This window comes from Seriola aureovittata, chromosome 18 (assembly GCF_021018895.1).
Source record: "Seriola aureovittata isolate HTS-2021-v1 ecotype China chromosome 18, ASM2101889v1, whole genome shotgun sequence".
Lineage (NCBI taxonomy): Eukaryota > Metazoa > Chordata > Actinopteri > Carangiformes > Carangidae > Seriola > Seriola aureovittata.
The window spans coordinates 13,331,532-13,357,304 of NC_079381.1; the positions used below are offsets into that span (position 1 = coordinate 13,331,532).

At 38.8% G+C, this 25,773-nt stretch overlaps 2 protein-coding genes across 4 annotated transcripts in view; both read left to right on the top strand.

Moving 5' to 3' along the window:
* Positions 1–1,896: 1,896 nt before the first annotated feature.
* On the top strand, positions 1,897–17,002 carry opn4xa (opsin 4xa). 2 transcript variants are annotated; one of them, XM_056403776.1, is made up of 10 exons: positions 1,897–2,119; positions 6,939–7,074; positions 11,937–12,070; positions 12,420–12,623; positions 12,736–12,907; positions 14,127–14,288; positions 14,572–14,679; positions 14,764–14,938; positions 15,367–15,510; positions 15,658–17,002. In XM_056403776.1, exons 2-10 carry the CDS (start codon positions 6,941–6,943, stop codon positions 16,099–16,101), a joined length of 1,677 nt encoding a protein of 558 aa, XP_056259751.1. In that variant the 5' UTR covers positions 1,897–2,119; positions 6,939–6,940; the 3' UTR covers positions 16,102–17,002. The 2 variants fall into 2 exon arrangements, with proteins under 2 accessions (XP_056259751.1, XP_056259752.1); XM_056403777.1 differs by having other exon boundaries at positions 15,367–15,515; positions 15,658–15,811.
* A 3,036-nt stretch (positions 17,003–20,038) lies between these two features.
* Positions 20,039–25,773, top strand: part of pdlim5b (PDZ and LIM domain 5b) — a 38,344-nt gene continuing 32,609 nt past the window's right edge. The window contains exons 1-2 of one of the 2 annotated variants that reach the window (XM_056402954.1): positions 20,039–20,254; positions 25,556–25,661. In XM_056402954.1, the coding sequence (XP_056258929.1) occupies positions 25,563–25,661 (99 nt within the window). In that variant the 5' untranslated portion in view covers positions 20,039–20,254; positions 25,556–25,562. The remainder of the gene's footprint in view (positions 20,255–25,555; positions 25,662–25,773) is intronic. The other variant, XM_056402952.1, reaches the window with a different exon arrangement.

Below are 25,773 nucleotides of genomic sequence, written 5' to 3' on the forward strand. Positions count from 1 at the left end.
CGATGTTTCAAATCATGCATAATGTGATCTTGCATATATGCTGGTGAGCCCCTTAGCTCCTATTGTAGTGTCTCCTCATGAAATGTTATTCTGTAGACCATTGCTTGTCACAAAGGCCCCTTAAGGGCAAAGTAATTCTCAAGTACAAGCTTTTCTTTTTATTGAAACGTATTTTGCAGGATGCATTTGTCCTTTTCACACATGACAGCAAGTGACAGAGGTGACAGACCATTTTGACAGTAATTGGATGGTTGATTGTTTTGGTGGGGTCACCTCAGGCAAAAGCAGCAAAGAAAGAGCACTCTCATCCACTCCTTTAGCCTGACTACAACAACTGACATTAGTATGTATTAGTTTATGGCCATCTCAGCTCTTGTGGAAGCCACAAGTATTACCCTTCTACGTAACTGTGATGCACCATTCAGCACATTTGCCTCTGTGGTTCACACAGGGACATTTTCGCATCCTCTAGTCTTTAATTGAACGGTCTTTCTTCAGGCTGCAGAAGACAAAGCGGTGTTTCAACATGGTTTCCCACACACCTCTGCCCTGTGACCACAGCATGTCAGTATTTATGATGTGTCTAATTCAATCCATTACACAGATGTAATAACATATTCCCTCTACGTGTAATGCAGTGCATTATATCATCATGTTTGTTCTGTTGGACTGTTGTACTGGATTGCATTAAATTGCATGTTTATTGCATTGAGTACATGTACATGCTTCCCTTGGGAGCATTTTTTTCCCTTTTCTGATAAAATATACAAAATAACAGAAAGCTCTCTTTGTTTGAGCTACATACAGGAACAGTTAAGCCTTGTACCCATGACGCTAAATGCCCGCCCAGTGAATCAGCTGGTCATCACAACCTTGTCGTTTAACCTAGAAAATGATTGAACCAGACCGAAAAACCACACATGACCTAGAAAACAAGTCAACAAAGAAACAACAAATAACTAATATCTGCTTCCCTGCGATACTATGTCAGAATTCATTACAATGAAATTCTCTTGGAACTGCAGTGACCCATAAGTGTAAAGGCTTATCCATCTCTTGCTAGATGGTATCCAGGCTGAATCTTCACAGAGAAAGCACATTTTTATAAGTCACTGCATCTTCTGACCTGTTTTGAACCCACACAACCTGTGCAGATGCTATGACAGTCAAACAAAAGATTTCATTCCAGCAAAGGAGATATATTAAGGGCAAAAGGAGGTGCTGAAGCTGCCTGCTCAGTTGTGCATGAGATGATAAACATTGGGAGGCTTTTACCGGAGTGCTTTTCTCAAGATTCTCCTTACACAAGGATGAGCAAGAACAAGTCTGATGCTATGTATAAGGCATGGTGTTTTTCAAAACCACAAGATTTCTCTCCTCAATTCTCAGAGCGCCCAATGGGACGCAGCGGCTTTCTCGCCTCACATGTAATCATCACCGACATCTGGTGCTTGCATACAGTTGTGCCAGTGGCAGTATTAGATACGCAGAAATCAATGCGTATGAAAAATACTTTGCAGAATGCATGATTTGCTGTGATTCATTAAGGGAAGCTGTGATGGTGCAACATGCAGTTTGTTTCAAAAATGTTTTACTAATGAAGCACATTCTCATCCTAAGAGTATTTACAAGAGTTTGGATTTTAACAAGTTGGTACCTAAAATATCTTTTAATACCACCTCCGCACACAAACAAACAAGCAGTAAAACATGCACAGCCTCATGCACACGCACACACACACGCACGCGCGCACGCACCACACACTGGCTTGATCGATGCATTGTGCCATATGAGAGCTGTGTGTGATGGGTAGCCAGCAGGGGGATGGGTCAATGTGCAGCTGCTCTCTTTCTATCTGTCTTTCTATGTATTCTCATAATCTCTCAAGCTCTGATAGCAGCGGCTGACTGCTGCTGCTCTGTGTGAGAGAATCTCCATCTAACTTGGGGAGAACTTAGAGAAGCAGCCATCGATCTTATCTATTTCAACTGTAAGCGTGGTGGATTTTTCACCAGTTTTTACATGCTGTACAGCCTCAGTGTCTCTGATCCTCTTCACCACTCCACTCTGCAAACACAGAAGTGCCCTGGAGAGGAAAAGGGGCTTCACTCCAGATAAGGTAAAGTAATGTTGTTATTAATAGAATGACTCAGTTTTAAGGACGAGAGGTTAGTTTGACTTGATGGGAACCTCCTTCTGTAGTTTTTGCTGTTATATACTCATATGTAAACCAGTGTATTTTAGAGTAAATCCATTTCAAATCAAAAGTATGCAGCAAACTAAGAAAACAAAAAGATGTATTTCATTTAAGAATTGTGTCTTGTTTGTTTTTTTTAAACTAAGAATTTTACAGAAACATCAGGGGTGTCCATATTCCAGCTAAGACATGTTTGTTTTGTTTCAGTTTGCCTGTTGTACCAGTTTCATGTTGGTGTCTCAATAAGGGCAGATTCCTTCCTGAATGCAATGCAAGAATAACTTTAAAAATTTAAAATTGAAGCGGAGAAAAGGGTGAAATTCTCATAAGAAAGAAAATCTTTGACACACACTTGTTGATTCCACCTATGATCTGTGTAATGCTTACCAGTACGTTTGTCAAGAGAGTTTCTTTAAATTATTTAAGAGAAGGTATGCAGTTTCTTAATACATTTTTACTGTATTTTAATATCCACTTAACAAGTGTAAACTAGCAATTTTCTAAATCACAATAATTTCCTTTAGACACTTCACTACGAATACTATCTTATTCGCCCTCTTCGATCCATTTGCTTTCCGTTAACATGAACTTCATATTAGTAGTTTTTGAATGAATGCGAACACGTTGCAGAGCACCTGTCTCGGTTATGTAATGTTCCTCAGAGACGGTAAACGGTACATGTCACCTTTAAAGTGAGCACAGTCCCACCTTATTGGATATGTATTTGATTTATGTGACTTCAGCCTGTCATATGAGACAATGCTTTGATGCCCAATGAAGAGAAGTAAGAAGTGATTGAGGGTTCCTCTGACGCACAAGGCTTCACTGAGCACAGCAAGAGCTCCCTGTGTGGACCTGACACTCTGCATGCCCATGTGTCCTTCACCCAATGTGCTGTAATGCTTAAGTATTAATTTTTTACACCCCAACAGAAAATGCTGCACTATCAATTTACAGAATATAGTGTAATTGAATGTTTTAATAGCAGCACATGCTGTATATAATATTTTTTTTTAATGCAAAAGCATTAAGACATATCAGGCACAGCAACATGCTACTCATGTACATGTATTTTGAGTCAGATTCACTCCTGCTCTGCTGGATTAAGTACAGTATAATCACACAGCCTAATTTTAGATCAGACTCTGAGTCAGCAGCGGTCACAGTTTTTAACATGTTTTTGTTATGGAACAAACAAATTATTAATGTGATACATGACAGATGTTTTATGGCATCTTCTGAAATTGATGTGGTAGAGAGCATTGCGATGCACTGGCACCTATAACTCCCTTCTATAATGCAGATCAGAGACAGACAGAAAGCGAGTTTACATAGGATAAATGCTGTTAATGTTGCGTGACTCAATGTGCGCTCCTGATTCCATCACATTAACAAAACATAGAAATCCTCTTATAATCACTGCTGCAGCTGAGCAATGGCCGCATGGAACAGCAAGGTCCATACAGCCATTTTTTCATTATCAATAATGCCTTGACTTAATCACCTCTTGGTTAAATATTTCTCAGTCACATACAGTGCATCAATCATTGGGCATTTGTGGCAGAAACTTACTGGTACACTTTTAGACATCTTGTCTGCCACACTGCCATCCATTTTTAAAAGCCACGATAACTTATTAGAGTTGTTCATAAAAATTCTTCATTCTCTCTGTCATTTGTTGGCTGTCCTAAGAATTGCCTCATAAAAACACCCAAAGCACATCAGTTCAATAATACTGAGTGAGGATCTCCCCTCTGACCAGAAAGGCCATGACAGCTTCACTGCTCTTCAACTCTTACCGTGATTAATACTTAGCCAAACGATTTTACAGTTTGCAAGGGTGAGTAATTGATATTAAAAGGCACTGACTGTCATAATCCTTCTGATTCTGCAAGCTGTAAAACTAGTAATTAATTTACAAGTAAACAGCTGGAAAATGCAAAATCTTTCTTCATCTGTCAACAACATGTTGTATATATAAGATAAACTAGAAGACGTTAAGAACTGAAAAGCTTAAATACAGGCTAAAAAGCCATGAAAGAAAAAAATAAGTAATATAAATGTGCATTCTCTTTGTCACATTTATAAATCTTAGTCACTGTAGGCTCATGTCCACAAGACTAATTTTTGTTCCCAATGTTAGCCACAGAGAGATGTAGACACGCCCTTAATCAACCCAATACTTCTGCTTCCTCCACCATTCTTTAGACCACTCACTGACAGGTGAGTCATGTCATTTTACAGATTCCCAACAACAGCTGTCACTGAAGCTTTTTACAGCACCCATATCATTCAACTAGTCTTCAACACATATACATGTAAACAATCATTAGCTCATCGTTATTAGAAATAAGAAAGATAATTAGTGGTTTCGTTTAAAGCGCTCACATTGAAACATCCTTTACCATCTGCTTTGCAATAAAGGACAAAAATACAAACAGAAACACAAAAAAACAAGTCCACCTCACTATATTACCCTCAGATCCACTGAGAAACATGAGTAAGGCTTGTCTGTATGCATGAGCTGCATGTGTTCTCACCATGCATTCTGTTTTGAGAAATATCAGTTATGTATGAGGAATGGTGCATGCATGGTTTCTGTGCATATGCAGGGTTCAATATTTTTGGCCCCTGGTGTGCAAATAAAACTGCGCGTCTCCAGCCATGCTTGCAGTTCTGCGAGGCTGTACTCCAGTATACTCCATCAGAAGTGCCGTTGGAATGGACAAATAGCTCCAGAAAGCCCTGCCCACAAAACCCTCCCGATATTGAAATTGGGGTGGCTTCATCTGACAATTTCTTTAACGTTCTGAAACTGACAATTAGACACTCCCACCCACTTGATGCAGGCACAGCCAGTATGTTTTACCATGTTCACCATCATGGTTTACATCAGTAACATGCTAACATTTGTGAATTAGCACAAAAAAAGTGCAGGCGAGGCTGATGGCAATGACACAAACCAAACTATTGGACCAATTGAAATTTTGAATTGATGACAGGCCCTGTCATAGACAGTAACAGCAACATGTTCCGTATATAACCCGTCTCTCGGCTGATGTCAACTATCAATGGCTAAACGCCCCCTGCGACCCTCAAAGTATAAGTGGTTTAGCTAATGGATGGATGGAGGGATGGACTTGATGATGGCGATAGAGGAAAAGTTAAGGGATCACCAAAGTTATAACATTTGATACTGAGGAGAGCATGAACATGTAAATTCTGATTCATCTAATATGTGTTGAGAAATTTCACTCAAAACCACAATTGTGAACCTCATGGTGGTGCCATATGAAAAGTCAGTAGAATTCATCATCTATGTCATCATCTATTTCAAAAGAATTAATTCAGTAGTTGTTCAGAAATTTCAGTCTGCACCATAGTGGTGGACCGGCCAACCTACTGCCCAACAGACTGACATGACCATGTGTAGAGTTACAGAGTTATGCCATTAGCAGGGCTAAAAGTGCTCAGGTAAGCAGCTTTAAGCTTTTCTGTACATTCCCTATACAGCTAGCTTAAAAGACAGCGAGATACACAGTCTGCAATTGCTAACCAACCAAATAGACAAAAAGTGTTGGAGGCACAAGAACATCACTGACTTTCCCTCAAAACCTACAGAAACTCAGGGAAGAAATGTGGGGATTTCCTCAGATTTCCTAAAGGGAAATAGTGGATATGTTCAAAATGTGAGCAGTGTACATCTCTAAAACATAAAATCATACAAAGCAACAGCGAATGTGATCAAAACTTAAAACATAGATAGAAAATGTAAAATCTGATGTAATGTTAAAATAGACAAATAGACAAATAGACATAGACACATAGACATAGACAAATTCATTCACATGACCATGAGCAAACTGACTCAACAAAATAAATGTAGACACTATATACCCACTCAGGCAGCCGAGTTATTTATGCCCTCCATGATTTTTCTAATTTATTATAATTGTGTCACACTATGGGCTCAAGTGTTATCATCATCCGTCAGAGCCCTCACATCCTTATACAATCAGGCATTGAAAGCAATGGAGGAAAAGCCTGTCTGATGGCATCACTGTCACATATTGAAAAGATACAATCTGTAAACTTTGGAACACATTACCAACTGAAATCAAATTAACTCCAGATATAAATTATTTTACAACAAAGGTCAAGTGCTCGCTAAAAGCAAACCAGAGCTGTACCCATCTCTAGCTAATTGTATTGTATTGTTGATTGTTTTGTTTTAGTATTTATCTGCTTATTTTTGTTATTTTGTTTAACCGCTCTTTTTTAGATCCTAACCTTAACCCATATATGTGGTGTATCATGGTTTTATTCATGGTAAACTAACTATTTTAATTACACTGTACAAACAATAGACCGGCTACAGTATGGACAAGAGCTGAAAATGAGCAATAACTATAAAATAAACAATGACAACAACAACAACGGTTTTATATTCTGTATTGGAACTATGCTAAATTGCATATTACCTAAACAAACAAACAAAAAAAATGTTGACATGGTAACTAAAGATGCAGCGTTGCAGATTATGCCGTCACATCTGTGTATATTTTATCCCCCAGACATTTAACTTGCTCATCATTGTAAGAACTCTTACGTAATGCCGGAGAGTTTAGTGGGTCAGAGGGACAGACAGGAAGATCGGGATTGCACGAAATCACTTGGACATACTGTACACGAACAAAGACTCACTGATGCCAACATCTGTGTGCCTGTTTCTTGTCCACAGAAATGGATGTGGAACATGGATTCTATCGGCAGGTGGACGTCCAGGACCACGCTCACTACATCGTTGCCTTCTTTGTCTTGGTGATTGGAACAGTAGGGGTTACTGGGAACGCCTTGGTCATGTATGCCTTTTTCTGGTAAGCGACTTTCCTTATGCAAGGAGTGACGGTGAAGAATCTGGTTGTCTGTCATCACTGATTTCAGAGCTGCATTAGTCAGCCAGTTGTTAATTGCTAGACTTTTCAATTTTTTTACTTGAAACAAAATCTTACTTGTAATTTTGCATTTTTAAAATCTGCATTATTCATTACACACTGCATTCTCCTGCCAGGCCTCATTACAGCTTGTCATTATAGGAGAAATTAGCCTGGAAGAAGATGCGGTTCCAAATTATTCAAGTTTTGTTTCATTGTAGCCTTTTCATTATTTCCACTTCAGCTGTAATAATTATATAACTGTTATGTAATTTAGATTTCACGCGAAACCTGATTTAGACCATGTCTCCCACAACATTAATCCATTAATCACGCTTTGAGTTGGCTTTCTGAGTATCATTGAAAATATAGAACAATATCAGTGAATTTCAGGCAAAAGACATAAACAGGAAGTTTTTTTCAAAGTTTTACTAGTCACTCCTTCTATGAGTAATAGCTTTAGCTTTTTTAAATAAGTCATTATTTGGCTCTTCACTTCTGTGCTAGTACTAATGCTTTTAGTCACTAATCACTAATGATGATGACACTTTTCGGTTTCGACACATAAAGATTGAGCACATATTGAAGTAGGGAATTTAATGTTAGTAATATAGTACTAATATTTAATATTATTTCACAATTTTGAAGGTATTAATAAATATTTAATAAATTATTCTGTCATTTCATTTTCATCTACCTGCACTTTGCTATTTTAAGCAGCTTATAAATAGTTGCCAGAGGCATTTAAATAAAATATACGCACCACATATACATATTCAAATAACATGTCAAGTTCAGCATGCAGTCAATTTCTCTTTCCAAACTCAACAATCGATGGTTCCTAAATAAATATTTACTCAACATTCAGATTTATTTTTACAACTAGTTAAAATAAAAGACTAATAACCGTTTACTAATAACAGTTAATTACTAAATGAAGTCGTCACAAACAATTAACGCACCCATATTTGATGTCGTTAACGAGCCTCGCTTAGCCCAACACACTTCTGCACATGAACTAGTCCTAAAAACAGATTCTGGGAAGTCACACATGTGGGCATAGAAAGACTGTGGGAGCACAGTGCTCCACTGTTCGTGTTCTGTTGGATCTCCCAAAAAAAAACTAAGTTCACAGAAGCCGTTTGCCTGAGGCCTGTTTTGTTCATCAGTCCACAACACACATTCAACAGCCCCTGCGGTGGCACATTATAATATCAAATAGCACATTTGAGATATCTGACTGCATTAAAACATATGACTGATTCAATTGTATATCTAGTTGAATACATGAATCTATTAAATCTATTATCTATTAACTAAAAGCTATTCGGTATATCACTGTAGAGTTTTTAGAGACTAGTAAAACAATCTCAAAGTCTAACACTTTAAGCAGTTCATGTGATATAGTTTCAACTCTGTACAGTACCCTGTGTAATGTTTGGGTGCTGTACAGACTTAGCACCGAATGGGGAAACAGTGTTCTTGCATTATGAAGTAGATGTCACAAGCACAGGCAGAAAGGTCTTCACAGCAGCCTGCAGGCATTCAATACCAGGAAGTAGCTTAGTGATTTTCTAACTGTGCTGGATAAATCAATGAATGAATTCAATAATCCAGCCAGCTACTTGCTTATCTAAATGTAAAGTCAACACTGTGCTACCACCTAGAGTCTAGGTGGTGCTTACCCTCTTAATGTGGTCTAGGTCCTAGACCACATTAAGAGGGTAAGCAAGCTTAAATAACAGCAATGCAGTTCAGCGTAATCCAGTCAGCTACTATGTGTCCCACTAAATACAGTACTGATGTCAGACTAGATTCTCAACTAGATGATAGGAAAAAGGAATTATGTTCATCTGATTAAAAAGATGCCCCCCCCCCATTGACAAATGAACAAATGTATCAAAATAGATAAAGACTTATTGCATATTATCCCTGTGTAAGAGAAAAAATTTTTTTTACATTTTTTTTTTCTTTTGCAATTTGTCATTGTGCCAGCTTATGTAATTATGGCAAAATTCCTAATACACATTCAGAACCAAAAAGTTACATACTTTTTCACTTGAAAGGACATGAAGAAAATATAAATGAAAGCCAATATATTTACGCACACCAGAGTATCCGTCATATATACACTATGGCTACTCCTGGGTGTATAGTACGCCAGTGAATGCAGTTAAAAACCAAGTGTTAGATACAATCCTGAGCCTGACATGTTTTCTGCATTAAGGTCCAACCTCCAGTGATACACAGCTATCTCGAATGCAGCATCACTCGATCTCTACTCCAGTCACACTTGTTCGGTACGCACTCACTCGCCTGCATGTAAACACACAAATACACTCACAACTTATCTCTCTGTGCAGTGTTTACTCTTTTTGGTCTTTTAACAGGCAATGGGCAAAACGAGGAAGACAGCGCCCAAAGGCTGTCAGTGATAAATGGAGCTGATTCAACCTATGGCACTTTAATACTAGTCTGAAATTTAGAAGTCCAGACATGGGAAACATGCCTTTTGTGCTCAGTTCAGTTGTAACAAATATTCATCTGTGTCCCTGGACTTCCCATTCCTTTTATGTAACACAAAGTAAGTGTAATCTAATAAATGTGAATGTAAAATGCTCACTGACACAGATTACACTGACACCTCACAGATGAAAGACAGCAAAGGCTGCTATAAACAGTTAATATTCTGGCGCCTGCATTTAGAAAAGCTCGAACTACATTTAGTTTCTCATCTGAGTTCACTAGTGCACCGGCCACAGAGAAAGTCGCCATTCACTGGTAGCCCTCTAAAATTGTCAATTGCTCAATGTAACAAAGTTTTTAAATATACACATTTACAATAATGATTTGCTAAAAGGCGATCTGTGATGTGTGCAGTGAGTTGTGGAAAGCTAACAGAAGGTTCAAGTACAACGTGACCATCTGTGTCCATGCACAGCCTTAGAAAAAGAACTGCCAATATCTGCTGTGGCCCTGACATGGGCTGCTGGTTCCAGCCTCATTATTGTTCATAAAATGTACACATGTAGACATGGTTCACAGGTTTTCATAAAGTGAGCCCGTGTAGGTAGCAACATATTCGGTTTCATTCAGTCCCTCGGAAAGTACCATACATATCAAGTCAATAAGTGCATATATTGTCAATTCTGGTTCGAATTTTGGATATCCACAAGGCATATGGCTTATGGGGTTCTCATATTGCCTTCAATGAAAATGCATCTAAATTAAAAGGTAATTTATAATTGTGTTTTTGACCTCTTGTGATGAAGTATCTGCTTTGCCTGACTTTTCTTTGTTGCAGCTGCAAACACAGCAAGAAAATTCATTGCTTTTGCTGATTGTTACAGAGGGCGTACACTAAGAGTTTTGCTTGCCACTACACACAATGAACCAACAAGGAAATTCACTAGAGAATCCTCTGGTATTGAATATGTGCTTGTATTCCCCCAGTACAGGACAGCATTTATGATTACTTATGATCTTGTGATTTGTGTCCTAAAAGAGCTACAATCTTGCATCTTTGATGAATCTTTGAACTGAACTTTCTTTAGGAGAGGAATACCATTAGAATAATAGTGTTACTGAAGGTTAGTGTTAGAATGTTCCATTATTATTGATTTCCGTCCCCTGCCTGTTATGGTAAGGGAGGTGGACTTAAGTTCAGTAGGATGTAGATTTGAGAGTTATTGAATGGATTTTGCATTGGCCGAGGTTTGAACCTCTGCCTCTCTTTATGTCTGTACACCACTCTGGGGCAAACAGGACTTCCATAAACTGAAAAGTAATTTTAAAACCAACCTTTGGACACAATAAGTCTGCCATGTGCCCTGCTGCAGGCCTCCCTTTTACACACAGTGAAACCCACACAGATGGTCCAGAATCTTGCAGCCCATCTGGTCTACGATCAGCCTAAAAGGGGGAACATGTCACTCCGCTACTCATCGACCTACACTGGTTACCCATGGCAGCCTGAATCAAATTCAAGTCACTAATGCCTACAGACAAATGTCTGGGTCTGCACACATCAACTTGAACTCAGTAATACAGGCTTACACTCCTTCTCGGCAACTGTGTTCCTCCAAGGAATGTCTAGCACACAAGTCAATCGCAGACCTAACTGCTCTTGTCTGTGGTTCCCTGATGGCGGTACAATTTACCGAATGCTATCGGAGCAGGGGAGTCCCTCTATCTTCAAGAATCTCGTCAGACTCATCTCTTCTGAGAGCACCTCCTCTTCAAAAACCTCTAACATTCTAACATTTTTACCCGTTCTCTTTGCACTTATTGAATAGATGTAGCACTTAGTACTTACACCAAGGTCTCCTACTGAACTGAAGCTTCAGTAATGTCTCACTTATAAATCACAAGCAGCACACTTGATTTTTTCTGGCCCACAGAGTTCCCACATAGTATCACAAGTTATAGAAACAAGTTACCACAATGGGTGAACAATCCATCGATGTCATCAATCCAAGTTAATGAAAATATATGTATATCAGCATCTGAATGATGTCTGATAAAAAGTGACATTTTGGATATAGGTGTTCAAAAAGGCAGCCGATGTTTTTCCACTACATCTGATACAAGATAAAAGTGGCAATGGGCTTTAAATGAACACAGCAAATGACTTCTTGAACCTTGTTGAATGTTTGTTTTGTGTAGTGCTTCAACTGTCTCTGCTTCTTATATTAATCAATTCTGGAAACGTATTGTGCATAATAATGAGTGACCACAACAACATATTGCTTTGTGGAATCCTGAGCTCTGTTGATTTAAGACTTTTCAATCATTATGTCTTTCAGTAACAAGAAGCTACGGACTCCTCCCAACTTTTTCATCATGAATCTGGCAGTCAGTGACTTCCTCATGGCGATTACACAGTCACCCATCTTCTTTGTTAACTCTCTTTACAAGGGGTGGATTTTTGGTGAAACAGGTATTTTTTCTTTTTAGATTCAGTTTAACTGTATTTACTTAACACATTCTTTATGTATCTATTCATGTTTGTGTTGTTTATGTTTGGAGCTTTGTATGAAATGTAGCACCCATAGTACCCAAAAATCTAATATAAAAACATCTGTTGCATGCAATATTTTGTGAGTTTTCAGTCGTGTATCTAAAAAGGCAGGAAATACCAATATAGGATTTAGTGATTTCATATTAAATAAAGTCACCAGCAATTTGGAGTCCTGAAATATCCTGTTACTTATCTCGTGTAAATCAGTCCTCCAGTCAGTGTGAGAAACTTATGAATAAAATGCTTCTTTCTTTATTTTTCTCAACAGGGTGTAAAGCGTATGCTTTCTGTGGAGCTTTATTTGGAATCACCTCCATGATAAACCTTCTGGCCATCTCTGTAGACCGCTACATTGTCATCACTAAGCCTCTGCAGGCCTTACAATGGACCTCAAAGAGACGCACTTGCCTCATTATTGCCCTGGTGTGGCTGTACTCATTAGCCTGGAGCCTTGCGCCACTTTTGGGCTGGAGTAAGTAACTTATTCTATGACCTCCATACATTTTTTTTATGCAACTATCCTCTTTTTTTATACTTTTAGACCATACACACTTCCTTCATATCTGTCATTTTTTTCTCTTAAGGTTCATATATACCAGAGGGCCTGATGACCTCATGTACGTGGGACTACGTGACATCTACTCCAGCCAATAAAAGTTATACTTTGATGTTATGCTGCTTTGTATTCTTCATCCCTCTGGGCATTATATCATACTGTTATCTCTGTATGTTCCTGGCAATTCGACAAGCAAGCAGGTGAATGAATTAATATAGGTGAATATGCATATTCATATTCATATAACTTACTCTTTGAAAATAACTGAAATGATAGGAAATCTACTTATTAACTGCATAAAACATCATCCTACCATTGAAGTGCAGACTCTAGCTCCCCTCTACTGGCACATCTTCACATCAACAGTCTTATTTGTTACTGAAAAAGCTTGAATTTCCTGCAATACAGTCTGTTAATTGTGATAGTAAGCGGGTTGTATATTGTGATGGTGGCTTCTGTGTCTCATCTCTCTCTGTTCCATTTCTTTTCTCATCTCTCTTTGTGTATGCACATATAGTATCTTTTAGTCTGTTTTCAGATCCTGCCATTTCTCACTTGTCCTCCACTAGCCATCTGTAGCTGTAGCTACATCTGTAGCTGTTGAACATTTGCAAATTTACCTGTAATACACACAAGAATGTAGCTGCTTCCCATTTTAAGACTGGAATGCCTCATCGCAGGTTGGTGAAGCTATCGTATTTTAAAGGGTTCTTCAAATGACGGCAAGAAATTAGCTCTTCTTTGTTGTACTCTGGAGGCCACATACAAGATACTATGGGATTAACCTTTAGCATTTACCTCAAGGGCAACGTATCCGTTTTCAGCTTTACCTGTTGAAAGGAATGCCTGAACACATCATTAGTTTTCAGCATCACCATCTTGAGATGATGCCACGATGAACGTTCCGCATATCTTCTCTGTTGTGGTGGAAGTAGTTTAACCATTCAGCCCCGTGAAAACTATAACTTCGTGTGACGTATCCTTCAAAGATGGTGGGGTCCGTACCATCAGCAGAGCCTCTAAGCAAGCACCCATAGCATGCTAGTTACTAATGGCCTGCTCTGTCTGACAAGGCTACATCGTGTTTCTTGTATTTTATATTTTAAATTTTAATGTCTGTCCTTGTCATGTGGAAATGTATTGTGTTTGGCATCATTAAGGGAGTTCCACTATTCTTAATCCTGGTTGGAGTAGCATAGAGCAAAAAAAAAAAATTTTTAAATCAAAAGTATTACCCTGCTGTCTTCCTGCCCCGTTTGCTACAATGTCTGCTTCGCCTTGCTGCTGCATTTGGGTCTATGCCCTAGTGTTCATTTCACATATGTTAAAAACAAGTCTGCAAATACTACTTTGAGTTTGTGTATTTTCATCAATTTAGCTTGTGAAAAGGCTCAATGTTCCTTCTCTCTGTCTAAACAGAAATGTGGAGAAGTTGGGGTCTCAGGTGAGGAAGTCAACCCTGATCCAGCAGCAGTCCATCAAGACTGAATGGAAGCTGGCCAAGATTGCCTTTGTGGTCATCATAGTGTTTGTGCTTTCCTGGTCGCCCTATGCATGTGTCACCCTCATCGCCTGGGCTGGGTAAATATACAGTACGACAAGGGCCATGTTTGATGCCTTGATGTTATTTTTTAATAGTCTGACAGTATAGACAGCTTGGTAGACCCTTGCATAAAACATAAAAACATATATGATGCTTGCTTGCACTCTGCAATTCATTTCTGCCATTAACCATGACCCATAATTCCACCACTTGGGGAATATCATTATATATGGCATCATGAAATATTATGCGATTTTCTCACACTACAGTACCAGTGGTGGTGTGCAGTTCTACTTTTCACAAATGCTTTACACTTTTCAGATATGGAAACATCCTCAATCCCTACTCCAAAGCTGTCCCTGCTGTTATAGCCAAGGCATCAGCTATCTATAACCCTTTTATCTATGCCATCATTCACTCCAAATACAGGTGAGTGCGGTGATCCAAGTAATCGCCAACCTAAGCTTGAAAAAGATATGGAGCTTTTATTGAGAGATGCCTATTTTTCAACAGGGACACGCTTGCAGAAAAGGTTCCCTGTCTACACTTCCTAGACCAGACCCCCAGGAGGAACTGCTTATCAGTGTCACACAGTGAGTCTTCCTTCAAGGACTCAATGCTGAGCAGACAGTCATCAGTCTCCAACACCAAGTTTCACAGAGTTTCTTCCATGTCTACGTCAGACACAGTGAGTTTGGCTTCTGCTTTAGGCTTTCAAAGAGTACAGGGAAACACAGATCAAGCAGCACCATCAGTGGTGCGTTTACAGAAATCAGAAATCAAATGCACATGATGTGTTGTGTCTATTTCAGTAGAGGTCTTTTCTGTGTTCATTTTGATCCTGTGCTTGGTATAGCATAAGAGCTGTCTTTTGGCAAGCCAAGTCTAAAGCTGCGTTATGAAGTGTAGACTTTAAATACATTTCTTATATAGAACTGTATAAATACATAGCATTAACTTTTCCAATTCAAATTCAAATGTGAGCACTTATCAGCAATGGCAGAGATTCCAATGTAGAATAAACATTATTCTCCTTAAAGTGCCATGAATATATATTTACTGCTGTGCTGTATCCTTAACTTGACATACAGATATTCATATCCATGTCCCCTGTAGCAGGTTTGGAGCGATGTGGAGCTTGACCCCATCGACCAGAGCCATTGTTTGAGGTCAAGCTATTCCCTTTCAGCTCTGATGGACAAAGAGTACAAATCATTGGCTAAGCCGACCAAGGAAGAGGGAAGCCAAAGCCAGGAACAGGTAAGGTAGGTGCTCCTCATTATATTTGTTGATTTTAAAAACAAATCATCTCAAAGTCAAAGGCTTTAAACGGTATATATATATCAGCACAGTTATGTATTCACAAAATGCCAATTGTGTTCGTATTTTATTTAAATTTTACTCTAGACTTCCATCCCAGAGCGAGGCTCACTGAACAGATGTGACCGCAACCTATCGCCTGAGTCTGTCAACATGGTAATGACCTCCTCTGCCAGGGGGAGGGGAAAGGAGGAGAGCCCTGAATGCTGGAACAAAGAGAAGAAACAGAAAGATGAGCAAGGGAAAGAACAAGAACAAGAAGGTGAACATGAACAGAGAGAGACACTACGAGTGCAGACGGAGGAAGATGAGAGGCAGGTGCAGGTCCTCATACAGCCGGACTCTCTGGACAATACTGTATGTATGCACTCCCATGCCATCATCAGACCCAACTCAAAGAAAGGCCTTCCGCACCATGGCCACTGCGAGGAAAAACAGAACACACAGAGCAAACCGAGAGAGCTGTTGCTCAGCTTAGAGCCTCTAGACTGTTCTGCTCAACTATTTGAGTCTGTGCAAAGAGTTCTCTGACCCTAACCCAACACCAGGAAGCTAAATGTGAATATGTTTATCTATGTGGCTACGTGTTACTGTAACACGGCAGAGGAAACAAGTATGTTTTTTGTCCACGAATGTTAAGCTAACGTTTTTAAGCAGCTGTTAAGATTTTTATTTCAACTGTTTCGCCATGCAGAGCAACCAAATACATTTGTTTCATAGGTTTATGTGCAATCGTATGTACACACACCTCTCCTGTTCAGGTTAGCTGTTAACATACATAATAATGCTACCTTTGGTTTTTTTTATTAAAGGTTAGCCCTCAGTACTATCAACACTGTCCCGGTGAAACAAAGAAAAGTCTGACAAATGAAACCTACATTTGAAAGGACATTTAGAAAAACGTTTTTTTTTTGTCAAAATAAAAGAAAGACATTTTTTGTAATGCTTTGTGTGGAAGCTGACTTTATATATTTGTTTACGTTACAACTAAGGCTGGCTATCAGCCTTGCTAATTTAAATGAGCAATGACAACATTTGGTTTTTTGTGAATGCCATGTCTATAATGCATTTATGAGTGACTGTAGAACTCATTGTATGATGATGTATAACAGCATTTATCATGTTTTGTAAGTTGCTGACATTATGTGCTGTATCATGACTTCAGGCACTTTAGTAAATATGTGTTATACAATCCAAGATTTTTCGCTCACTGCAGCTACTTCAAGATCAGTGTTTTACGTTTCTGACATAAAGAACTTTGCCATCCAAAGTGTGTGCACATTTCAGCTACCAAACTGTCATAAAAGCAGTTGACACTGGTGTATCACACATCATCATTATCCGTTATGATACATTTTGATATCATAATTATCAGTTCTTATTCTCAGGAACAGAACTGGCACAGCCATGATCACTGACATGTTGCTGTGTGTGTTGGGGGAAATAAAAATCATTAGGTTCTCAACAGATTTTTCTGAGCAGTCTTCTTGCAAAAAAAAAAATATTGACACCACATCACTGAAACTAAAAAGCCTATATAATTTATTTTACTTCGATCTACAGGGAAAAAGACATTAATACTTCTTCAGAGAAATATGTCTTTACAGCTTGCTATAGCTAAGAAATCATAACAGTTTCTTCTTTAATACTACTTGAAAATCCAAGAAGCAGATGCAGGTGGATTTATCCTCCTGTAATTATATATATAAAGAGTAAATGGAGATGAAGAGTGGGGAGGAAGAGAAGGGGATTGACATCTAATAGATGCCCCACATTGGATTCAAAACCAGGGCACATCAGTTACAATTCATGTGCTGTGACCATCTGAGCCACCATGATGACCAAAGTCCATGATAGCATGGATCTGTTGAACATATGACTCTATTAGCACGGGGTTGCTGTGCTACATTATGCATTTTTTTTCCTTTTTTACTAATATGCTCATGTAACCACATACAATACAGTTGCCTCAGATATTGAGGCCATTAATCCAGACACTTAAAATGCATTCTTTCGTCAAATTCAAACACCCAGAAAAGTCCTTTCTGAACTGTCTTTGAACATTACGTCCAGGATTTCCTGAGCTGTTTGCTTATCCAGTTATGTAAAGATGATCTAAAGGTATGTACTACAGCCTTACATAAGCCGTACACTTCAGTGGTTCAATAGCATTGCACAGGGGGATTTTGCTTCTGGGCTTCCCATCACTTTATAACCATATATTGACATGGCACACACATAGTTGAAAGAAAGTCCAGCTGGTCTATGCAGTGCAATGCAAACATCTATTAGTATCTAGCTTCAGCGGCTTTGAGCAGTTGGTAATCTGGTAATCTGCCAAATAGGTCAGGCTTTTTAACATGTACCATAGATCACTGTATGTTTATTTAACAAAATACCACAGTGCAAAAGTAAAGGATGCAGTAGACATCAGAGAGCTGATGTAGACAGTTAGACAAAGTAATACTCACTCATATCAAGTCAGAAATTAGAAGAACTCACAATCCGTGATGAAGCTTGGAATGCCTTGTCCTCTAAAATTACGTGAAACACTACTGTGATTAAAATGTCATTAGAGTGCTGACACCCTAAGTATACTGATTCCTGTCCTGATTGAAACCGTGGATTACACTATAATCATACTTTACTGATACTGATGGATCGTACACATGAAAAATGTCCAGAGTTGTCGTCTCATAGATTTGCAAAAATTCATGCTGTGCTTCACTTTCAGCAGCAGACCAGATTAGAAACTAAGAAACTACTTGTGCATAAGAAACACTTGCTTCCTGGTGGTGGCGCTAGAGGATAAGTAAAGGGGGCCATAAATGTCCATAGCACACTGAATGGCAACCAAACCAAATCTTACTTCTTAAAACCGTGTCAATTATACCTTAACATTTTGAGCCATATGTTGTATCTTATGTTGGCTGAAATCCAAAGTATCTGCATTAACTGTGAGGTATGCTATTTCTTTGCTGACCACTAGAGAGCATACCAACACCATGCCATTAAAATCTGGGTAAACACTAAATGCTGCAATCACTGCCATATCACAGTGACTGTACAATGAATATCAAATAAATTATGGATAATAAAATATTAAAAATAACAAAGTGACAAAATGCTTTATAGGGAGCAAAGACACACAAATACAAAGCAAAAGTGAAAACACTGAATGAAATCCTAAAACATGTAGTCAAAAATGATTTTTGTGGTATTCTGCTGGGAAACTGTAACTGTATGTAATCAAACACCTAGAATATATACAAGATATGCTATGCCACTGTCAAAACACAAATAATTCTAAAGGAGTAATTGATGTGTTTTGTATCTCAGATACTGAAGTCAGTACATTTGTTCAGTTTTTTTAATTTGAACACCGATACTCTGACGTTCTGCTGGTGGTTTAAAAGGCTTGTACATGACGATGGCATTTGACTTGACTGACAAGTATACAGGAGGCATTTAGTGGAAAGAATGACATCACTGTCCATTAATGGCATAAGGTAAGCTGATGCCCTGTCACATGTTAAATATTTCTTTTCTAACGTCACGCAAATATTTCCTTAATATATTCATGACCACTGACAAATTGCTTCCTTGCCTGAATTACATCACTTTCCTTGACTTAGAAATACCAGTGACAACATTTTAACTGCTTGATTTTAATTTAAGATTAATCCAATCCAGGGTATATTTAAAAGGCTATTAAGAGAGAGACAAATCATCCAGAAAAGTCTTAATCAACAGATGGCATTGTTATAGAAAATAACCCCTTTAAGAGCTTATGTACATAGTTATTGAGTTAAAATTGTCTAATACATTAGTGGCACACAAATACCAACAATTAGGATGACTTTGGATTTAGCCTATCAAAACCAAAGCCTATGGAACCCTAAAAAGACACCCATCCCCAAAAATCAAGTATTTCTATCAGCTTAATATATCTTAATCAAATTTTCCTTTGTTCATAATTTCTCCAAGGCTATAATTGGAAAAACTTGTTTTTCTCAAGTATTACAAACTCGAAAATCTCACTTCTGGCTGCTATCTTTGCCCCAAAACTTGCAACTTGGTGAAGAGTTAAAAACATTATTCACTGCTCAGCCCAGGACATAAATCGTACTCCAGCTGAAGGTAAGAAAATAACGTGGTTTATCAGCCTCTTTTTCTTCTTCCAGTGTTTAAAACCAACTCTAGGCTACAGTACAGAAAAAAAAACATGAATGCATGAATATGAAACCAATGGTGAGGTACACGTTGGGCCTTCCTGGACTAAGTGCACCATAATCATTTTAGTGAACACGTGGGAGGGTTTACAAGCATTCTGACAGGTGGTGATTGTTGGTCTTTTTTTGCATATTAAGACCGGGTTTTATCATTTGCCTCAGGGGGAACGAACTTAGCTACATTTTGAAGGTAGCATTAGCCTTGAAACTACTCTGCTACTACTCCCCTTGCACCGTGGCTCATTGAACAAGCCCATGCCTGTAGTAGTGGCGTCGCCCCCGGTCGTCAACCTCACACACGCTGCTGTGAACCCTCCCACCGGCAGCCAGATGGGGCTGGCTTATATGCGGAAGTTTCAGTTCCGCTCAGTCCAGTTCACTCCGAAACTGACAACCGACGGACTGAAGTCACGCTTTTCTCTCTGAGCACCAGACCCGGCTTCACGAGCGACGTGAGTAACAGCACAGTACACCTGACACAACATTTGAAAGAAATGGCACACAGGGATTATTATACTGCTTTAATTTACGACCGGGTTACAAAGTTGCATTTTAAAACATATTATCCAAAGCTGCTTGCCTATAACTTCTCCAAAAATAAACGACTTGTTACACTGCTACTGACAGAGTTTAAAATAATACATTTGTTTTACTGACTTGGCTTTTTAGCGGGAACAACTGGGCTACAAGTCTGTTAGAAAAATGAGCTAATAATGTCAGACATGTGTTTAATGTCACACCCACTTAGCCAACTACAGACAAATTAAGGTTCAGTTTCCGTGAGAAAAAGTAGCCCTGCTTGACTGTGCAGACGCTACTGTAACTTCTCCAAAGGAAACATGAATGAGGAAGACCTGGACAGTTATTTGTCCCATGACTACAACTGGAGCAAAAACATTATGTTACTGTGTTACCTCTATAACTTAACTGTAGGCTATATTTAACGGTTTAGATTAATACAGGAAGGAGGAAAGGTACTTTATGTGACTAAAAGTAGGCACAATTATAGAGAATATAGTTATGTCATACAAAAAGTAAGGCGTTGTCATTTGTCTCAAGATCCCAGGGGTTAACTGTTGCTTTAGACCAAACAAGTGTAATCAGCCTGTTCACAAAAAGTATCCTATAAAGTCAGACTGGAACAAGTTGTCCCACTGACGAAGCAAGGATATTGAAGGTTATGTTTACAACAGAGTTTTTGGTTTTAAGATGTAGTTTAACGAGAATGGCGAATCTTAAGTCATTTATGTTTTATATTTATAATTTATTTCAGTAATGAGAAATGAGAAATATTAAACTTGATGCCTGATTTCTATGTTTTCATAGACAGCTCACTAGTTGAGTACAGTACAGTGAAAACGTAATCCACTCTGTGAGTCAACATGTCCTGCAATGATGTCACCAGCAACAACTGTCTCTGGAAGCATTGTGAAATGAGCATGACGTCTGATATATTGAAGAGGCAGAGACATTTTTTTTGTCCTTCCCAGTATCTAGGGACATTCAACTCTGTTGACCTGTGTTTGATTCCCTTTTAAGAAAGCTTTTCGACAGGGAGGGACCCTTTGATTTTTATTGAATGTTTTTCGTTTTCAACCACGACCAGGAAGTTAACTCAAGTTCTAATCCAAAAATACCCGAAAACATCCTGCATGTTTCTGCTTATCTTAGCAGGCCATATCTACCACTATTACTACAGAGTATTTTAATAGTCTACCTGTTATCCCAGATAAAATAATTATATAATATAATCCATACAAGAAAATATGAATGTCTGAACTTGTAGATAACTTGGTCAGCAGGTCTCATTTGTGCTCTGCTGAAAGGATTGTGTTTTAATCATGTTCTTGGTGTGAAAGTGCTGAAATATTTTGCACAATAAAGCACCATTATGACAGGAAGTCGAAGGATAAGGCCCAGAATTATGCTCCAACTCGCCCAGAGAGGGGCTGATGTCGGAGCTGCTGATGACATTTTTTTTACAGAGCTCAACTGTTTTTCTTTGTTTGGGAACACTCAAAGGTGTGTCTGCTCATGTCTATGCATGATATCATTAGGGATTGCTAAACAAGCAGTGACATGAGATGAGCCTTGAGCCTAATGTTTGTTCTTTCCATATTAGGAAAAGAAATGCTGCTGATATGAGGGTCTGGCATAAGTTTAGTCAGTGTGATCTAAATTTCAGCAATTTTTTTTCTTTTTTTTTTAACCAACATGCACCTTTACTGCGATGCCCCACATGGACATGAAATCTAACACTGAAGGAATCTGTTGTGAACAACCAACATAGTTTTAACAGAGCAATTCAATGCTGTGTATTCCTCCAAGGGTTGTTTTTAAACAATGGGAGCATATCCTCAAACCATGGCTTTTGGATCAAAGCGGGTTGCATAAAACTTCCAGTATTTATGTCCACAGCGTCTTGTGTCATTCCAGAGAATTGAATGTCATTCCGCATTGTCAGCTCAGAGATGCAGACTCAAATGAAGTGGTAAAGAAAGCTTGCAAACAGTGTGAAAGATGTGGCTGAGTTCCTTATTTAGTGGTGAGGACTTCAGCAGCATTCATAACTTTGTTTTTAAAGCATTGTTGATCAGTTTAGCTGTGTTGGGCTGCAGTGAACATTGAAAAGCTTTAGTATAAATATATATACATATTCATACTTTCCAATAACAGTGTTATCAGGCAATGCTGCAGTGTGGTAAGAGCATAGGTTGAATTTCTTGGTGACAAGGTATGGAAAATTATATTGGTTTAGGCCTTGTAATTTCCCCTAAAAATAAGCTTCTTGGCTCACCTCAACTCTTGTTCACCTTGAAGAGGGAGACAGCTGTCTTCAATTGGTTGCTGCCTTATTATAGACTTGCATATTTTGCATGTGTGCGTGTGTGTATTTGTGTTTTGGTACATTAGCTTGATTGTGAAAGTGCATAGTATAAATAGTAGAGCTATTTTTACTACCCTGTGCTTTCCAGGTGTTCAGTCCCTCCCTATCACTTTCACACGTGATTTTGTTTCTTCTCCCCACCTCTCCACACCCTTTTATGGCTTTTCTGCTTTAAAGAGCTTGTTCCCCTGCGGGTGTGATGAGGAGACAGCGTGTAGGCAGACCCTCTGATTTGATTTGTGTCTCGTACATCTGACCAGGTGACGGGCTACAGCAGGTGGTGCCGTGTCCCTGAGGGAATTTGTGGCGGCAGCATGACTTACAATCTCAAAATGACATGCCTCTGGGATGACAAGACATTAATATTCATGAAAAACTCATCAAAAAAAAGTATGTTTTCTCTGCAGTGCCCAGCCTGCATGAATATTTTTGAATATTTTTTTTTTTTTACGCTTCTTTTAAAGGCAGGGATTGAAACATTCAGTTTCTTTGTTTAAGAAGTCATGTTCCCCCAGCCATGGGATTATTATGTCCTTGGGAAAAGTTAACCAAAGCCCGAAAAAAAGAGCAAATAATTAGACGTCTGTAATCAGCACTACAGTTTAAAACTAAAAATTCCTCTATTAACCTCCAGTTTCCTTCACCGTCTTTTCCAATGAGTTCAGCAGAAACACCGGACCTTTAATTCATGACATCAGAACTATAAGTCTTAGCTTTGCTCTTAAAAGTAAATTCTGATAACCACTAGCAATGCATCCGTCTGTTCAAAGTCTCAGCTTTACTCCTGCATTTCCCCCTTTACCTTATAATTGTAATGTACTGTACATGACATGTAATGCTTGTGGGTTAGCCTTTGATGTCATGTTTTCATGTCAACATCCACTCTTCCTGTTGGGTGGGGCGAAGGTGATATATTTCCACGGTTTTCTGAACCTGTGCACAGAGGCAACAGGCAAACACACAGATTCACTGCAGCATGGTAGCTCGACACCCACACCAGACTCTCTCTCTCTCTCTCTCACTAGATTGTGTATTCTGCAAACATGGTATTCCAATTTCCGCAGTGATCAACCAAATAAATTTGATAATGTACTAACTCTTAACATGTGACTGCACTTAACCTCAGTCTCGCTTCCAATAAATAGCTCGCAGTTTCAATTTTTCAGGGGGAAAAGGAATGCATGACAGTCAGGGCTTAAACTAGTGAAACTCAATAGTGCATGAAATATTTTACGGCCTTTGCTGTGACTCACTTTTGGAACTGTCCTTGTAATTTGCATGCACATGTGCTTAATCAGGTTATTGTATTTGTGTCCACCCATGAGGTAAAGTAGGTGTGGGTGCATTTTGCCAGTGAGTTGTTAAAAATTGTGGCAACGCGTGGCAAACCTGCCCTCCAATGAAACGTTGAGCTGGCAGTGAAGTGAAGCTGAGCTCTAACAACTCTCCAGCCATCCAGGGTGTGTCTTGTCTTTACTGTGTCCCTGTGCAGACCCAGCAGCACCACAGTTGTCTGGGGAAAAGGCCAACGCTCACTCTGTTACATACTAGAGTTTAACAGGGGTTTTAGCACGATGTGAATGCATTCTGGTCATTTTATTTCAAGGTTTCAATCGCTAAATCACCATTTCTAAACCCTCAGGAATGAGTGTTAAGGATGATACGGGCACAGTGCTGTTCACTAGAGCATGTCTTAGCCTACTGCGAAGATGAAAAACAGAACTTTGCCCAGTCTTTTGGAAAAAAGGAGAGATGATGCCTTTGCCTTCCAAAGCCTAATTGTCAAATTGGTTCACATGCCTCTGGTTTGTTTGTGTAACCCGCATGTGTTGTAAAGACAGTATGATTATGTTTTGTTTGGCTTGCATATGCATAAAACTATGCCGCTATTTATCAACAATAGGCTGGCATTCAGTAGCTCCATGTTCTCTGTTTTTTTTCTTTTTTTTTTTTCTTGCAAGAATATAATTTGTCTCAGTCTGGGACTCTGGGTACTCTTTGTCAGAGAATATTTTTCAGCAGTGGGTTCAGTGAAAGGACACTGAAATGACAGGTCTAAAGTGCACCTTCAGCGTTGCTGATCTGAGATTCGTTTTAGGTAAACAAAGGATTATCAGTGTTTACGTGTTGGACTTATTTCTGACTTCCGTCTTTCTATTTTTTAACTACTGCATTCACTCTCTCTTTGACTTCCTGTTGTGTATTACGTCATGAAACTCACACCTCATTATAGATTAACCCTTACTCTCTTTTCTTACCAGTTGAGAATATCTGTCCAGCACTTGAGAGAATTTACTATATTCAAAATACTATAAGCTCACTTTTACACCCATTGTGAATGATATTGTCTATTACCTGAAACATGCTGTAAAGCTGTCAGCAGAGAGCTAGCAGCTTCAGAGGAAGACTGTTATTGTTATTGTTAATGGTAATGGTAATGTTACACATGAATTTAGCTTCAGTTAAGTAAAATTTAAACAATCCATAAGACTTTGACAGTATATCCCCATCAGATCTGGTGGGATACTTTTTTTTTTTTTTTTTCTTACAGCATTTCAGAAGTAAGTTGATTATCATAGCTCATAGTAATGGAAAATGAGCAGTGCTATACTTTACCTTTTAATTTACATTCATCAGTGGAATGCTTCTTTTTGGGGTTTTTTTCACACCACTTGTATATAACCTGATGCACTGTTTTTATTTACATACTATTTTCCCTGTTATTATTTTCCTTCCCTTTGTATTCTCTCTTGAATCTGATATATTTGGTTCTGTCAGTGTGGAGTCTGTCTCATGTTGGATTATATCCACATTAATATGGATTCATGCACGATCGAGTGTAAAATATCACTTGCTCTGTCTCTAGGTGAATCATGAGCAGCAGCTACAGTGTCTCTCTGGCTGGCCCTGCCCCCTGGGGCTTCAGACTGCAAGGAGGAAAGGACTTCTGTCTGCCCCTCACCATCTCACGGGTGAGTGGAACACACACACACACACACACACACACACACACTCTCACACATCACTTATGTACCCTTCACTTCATGACAGTCACCTCTGAGGAATGCTATTCATGCTCACTAT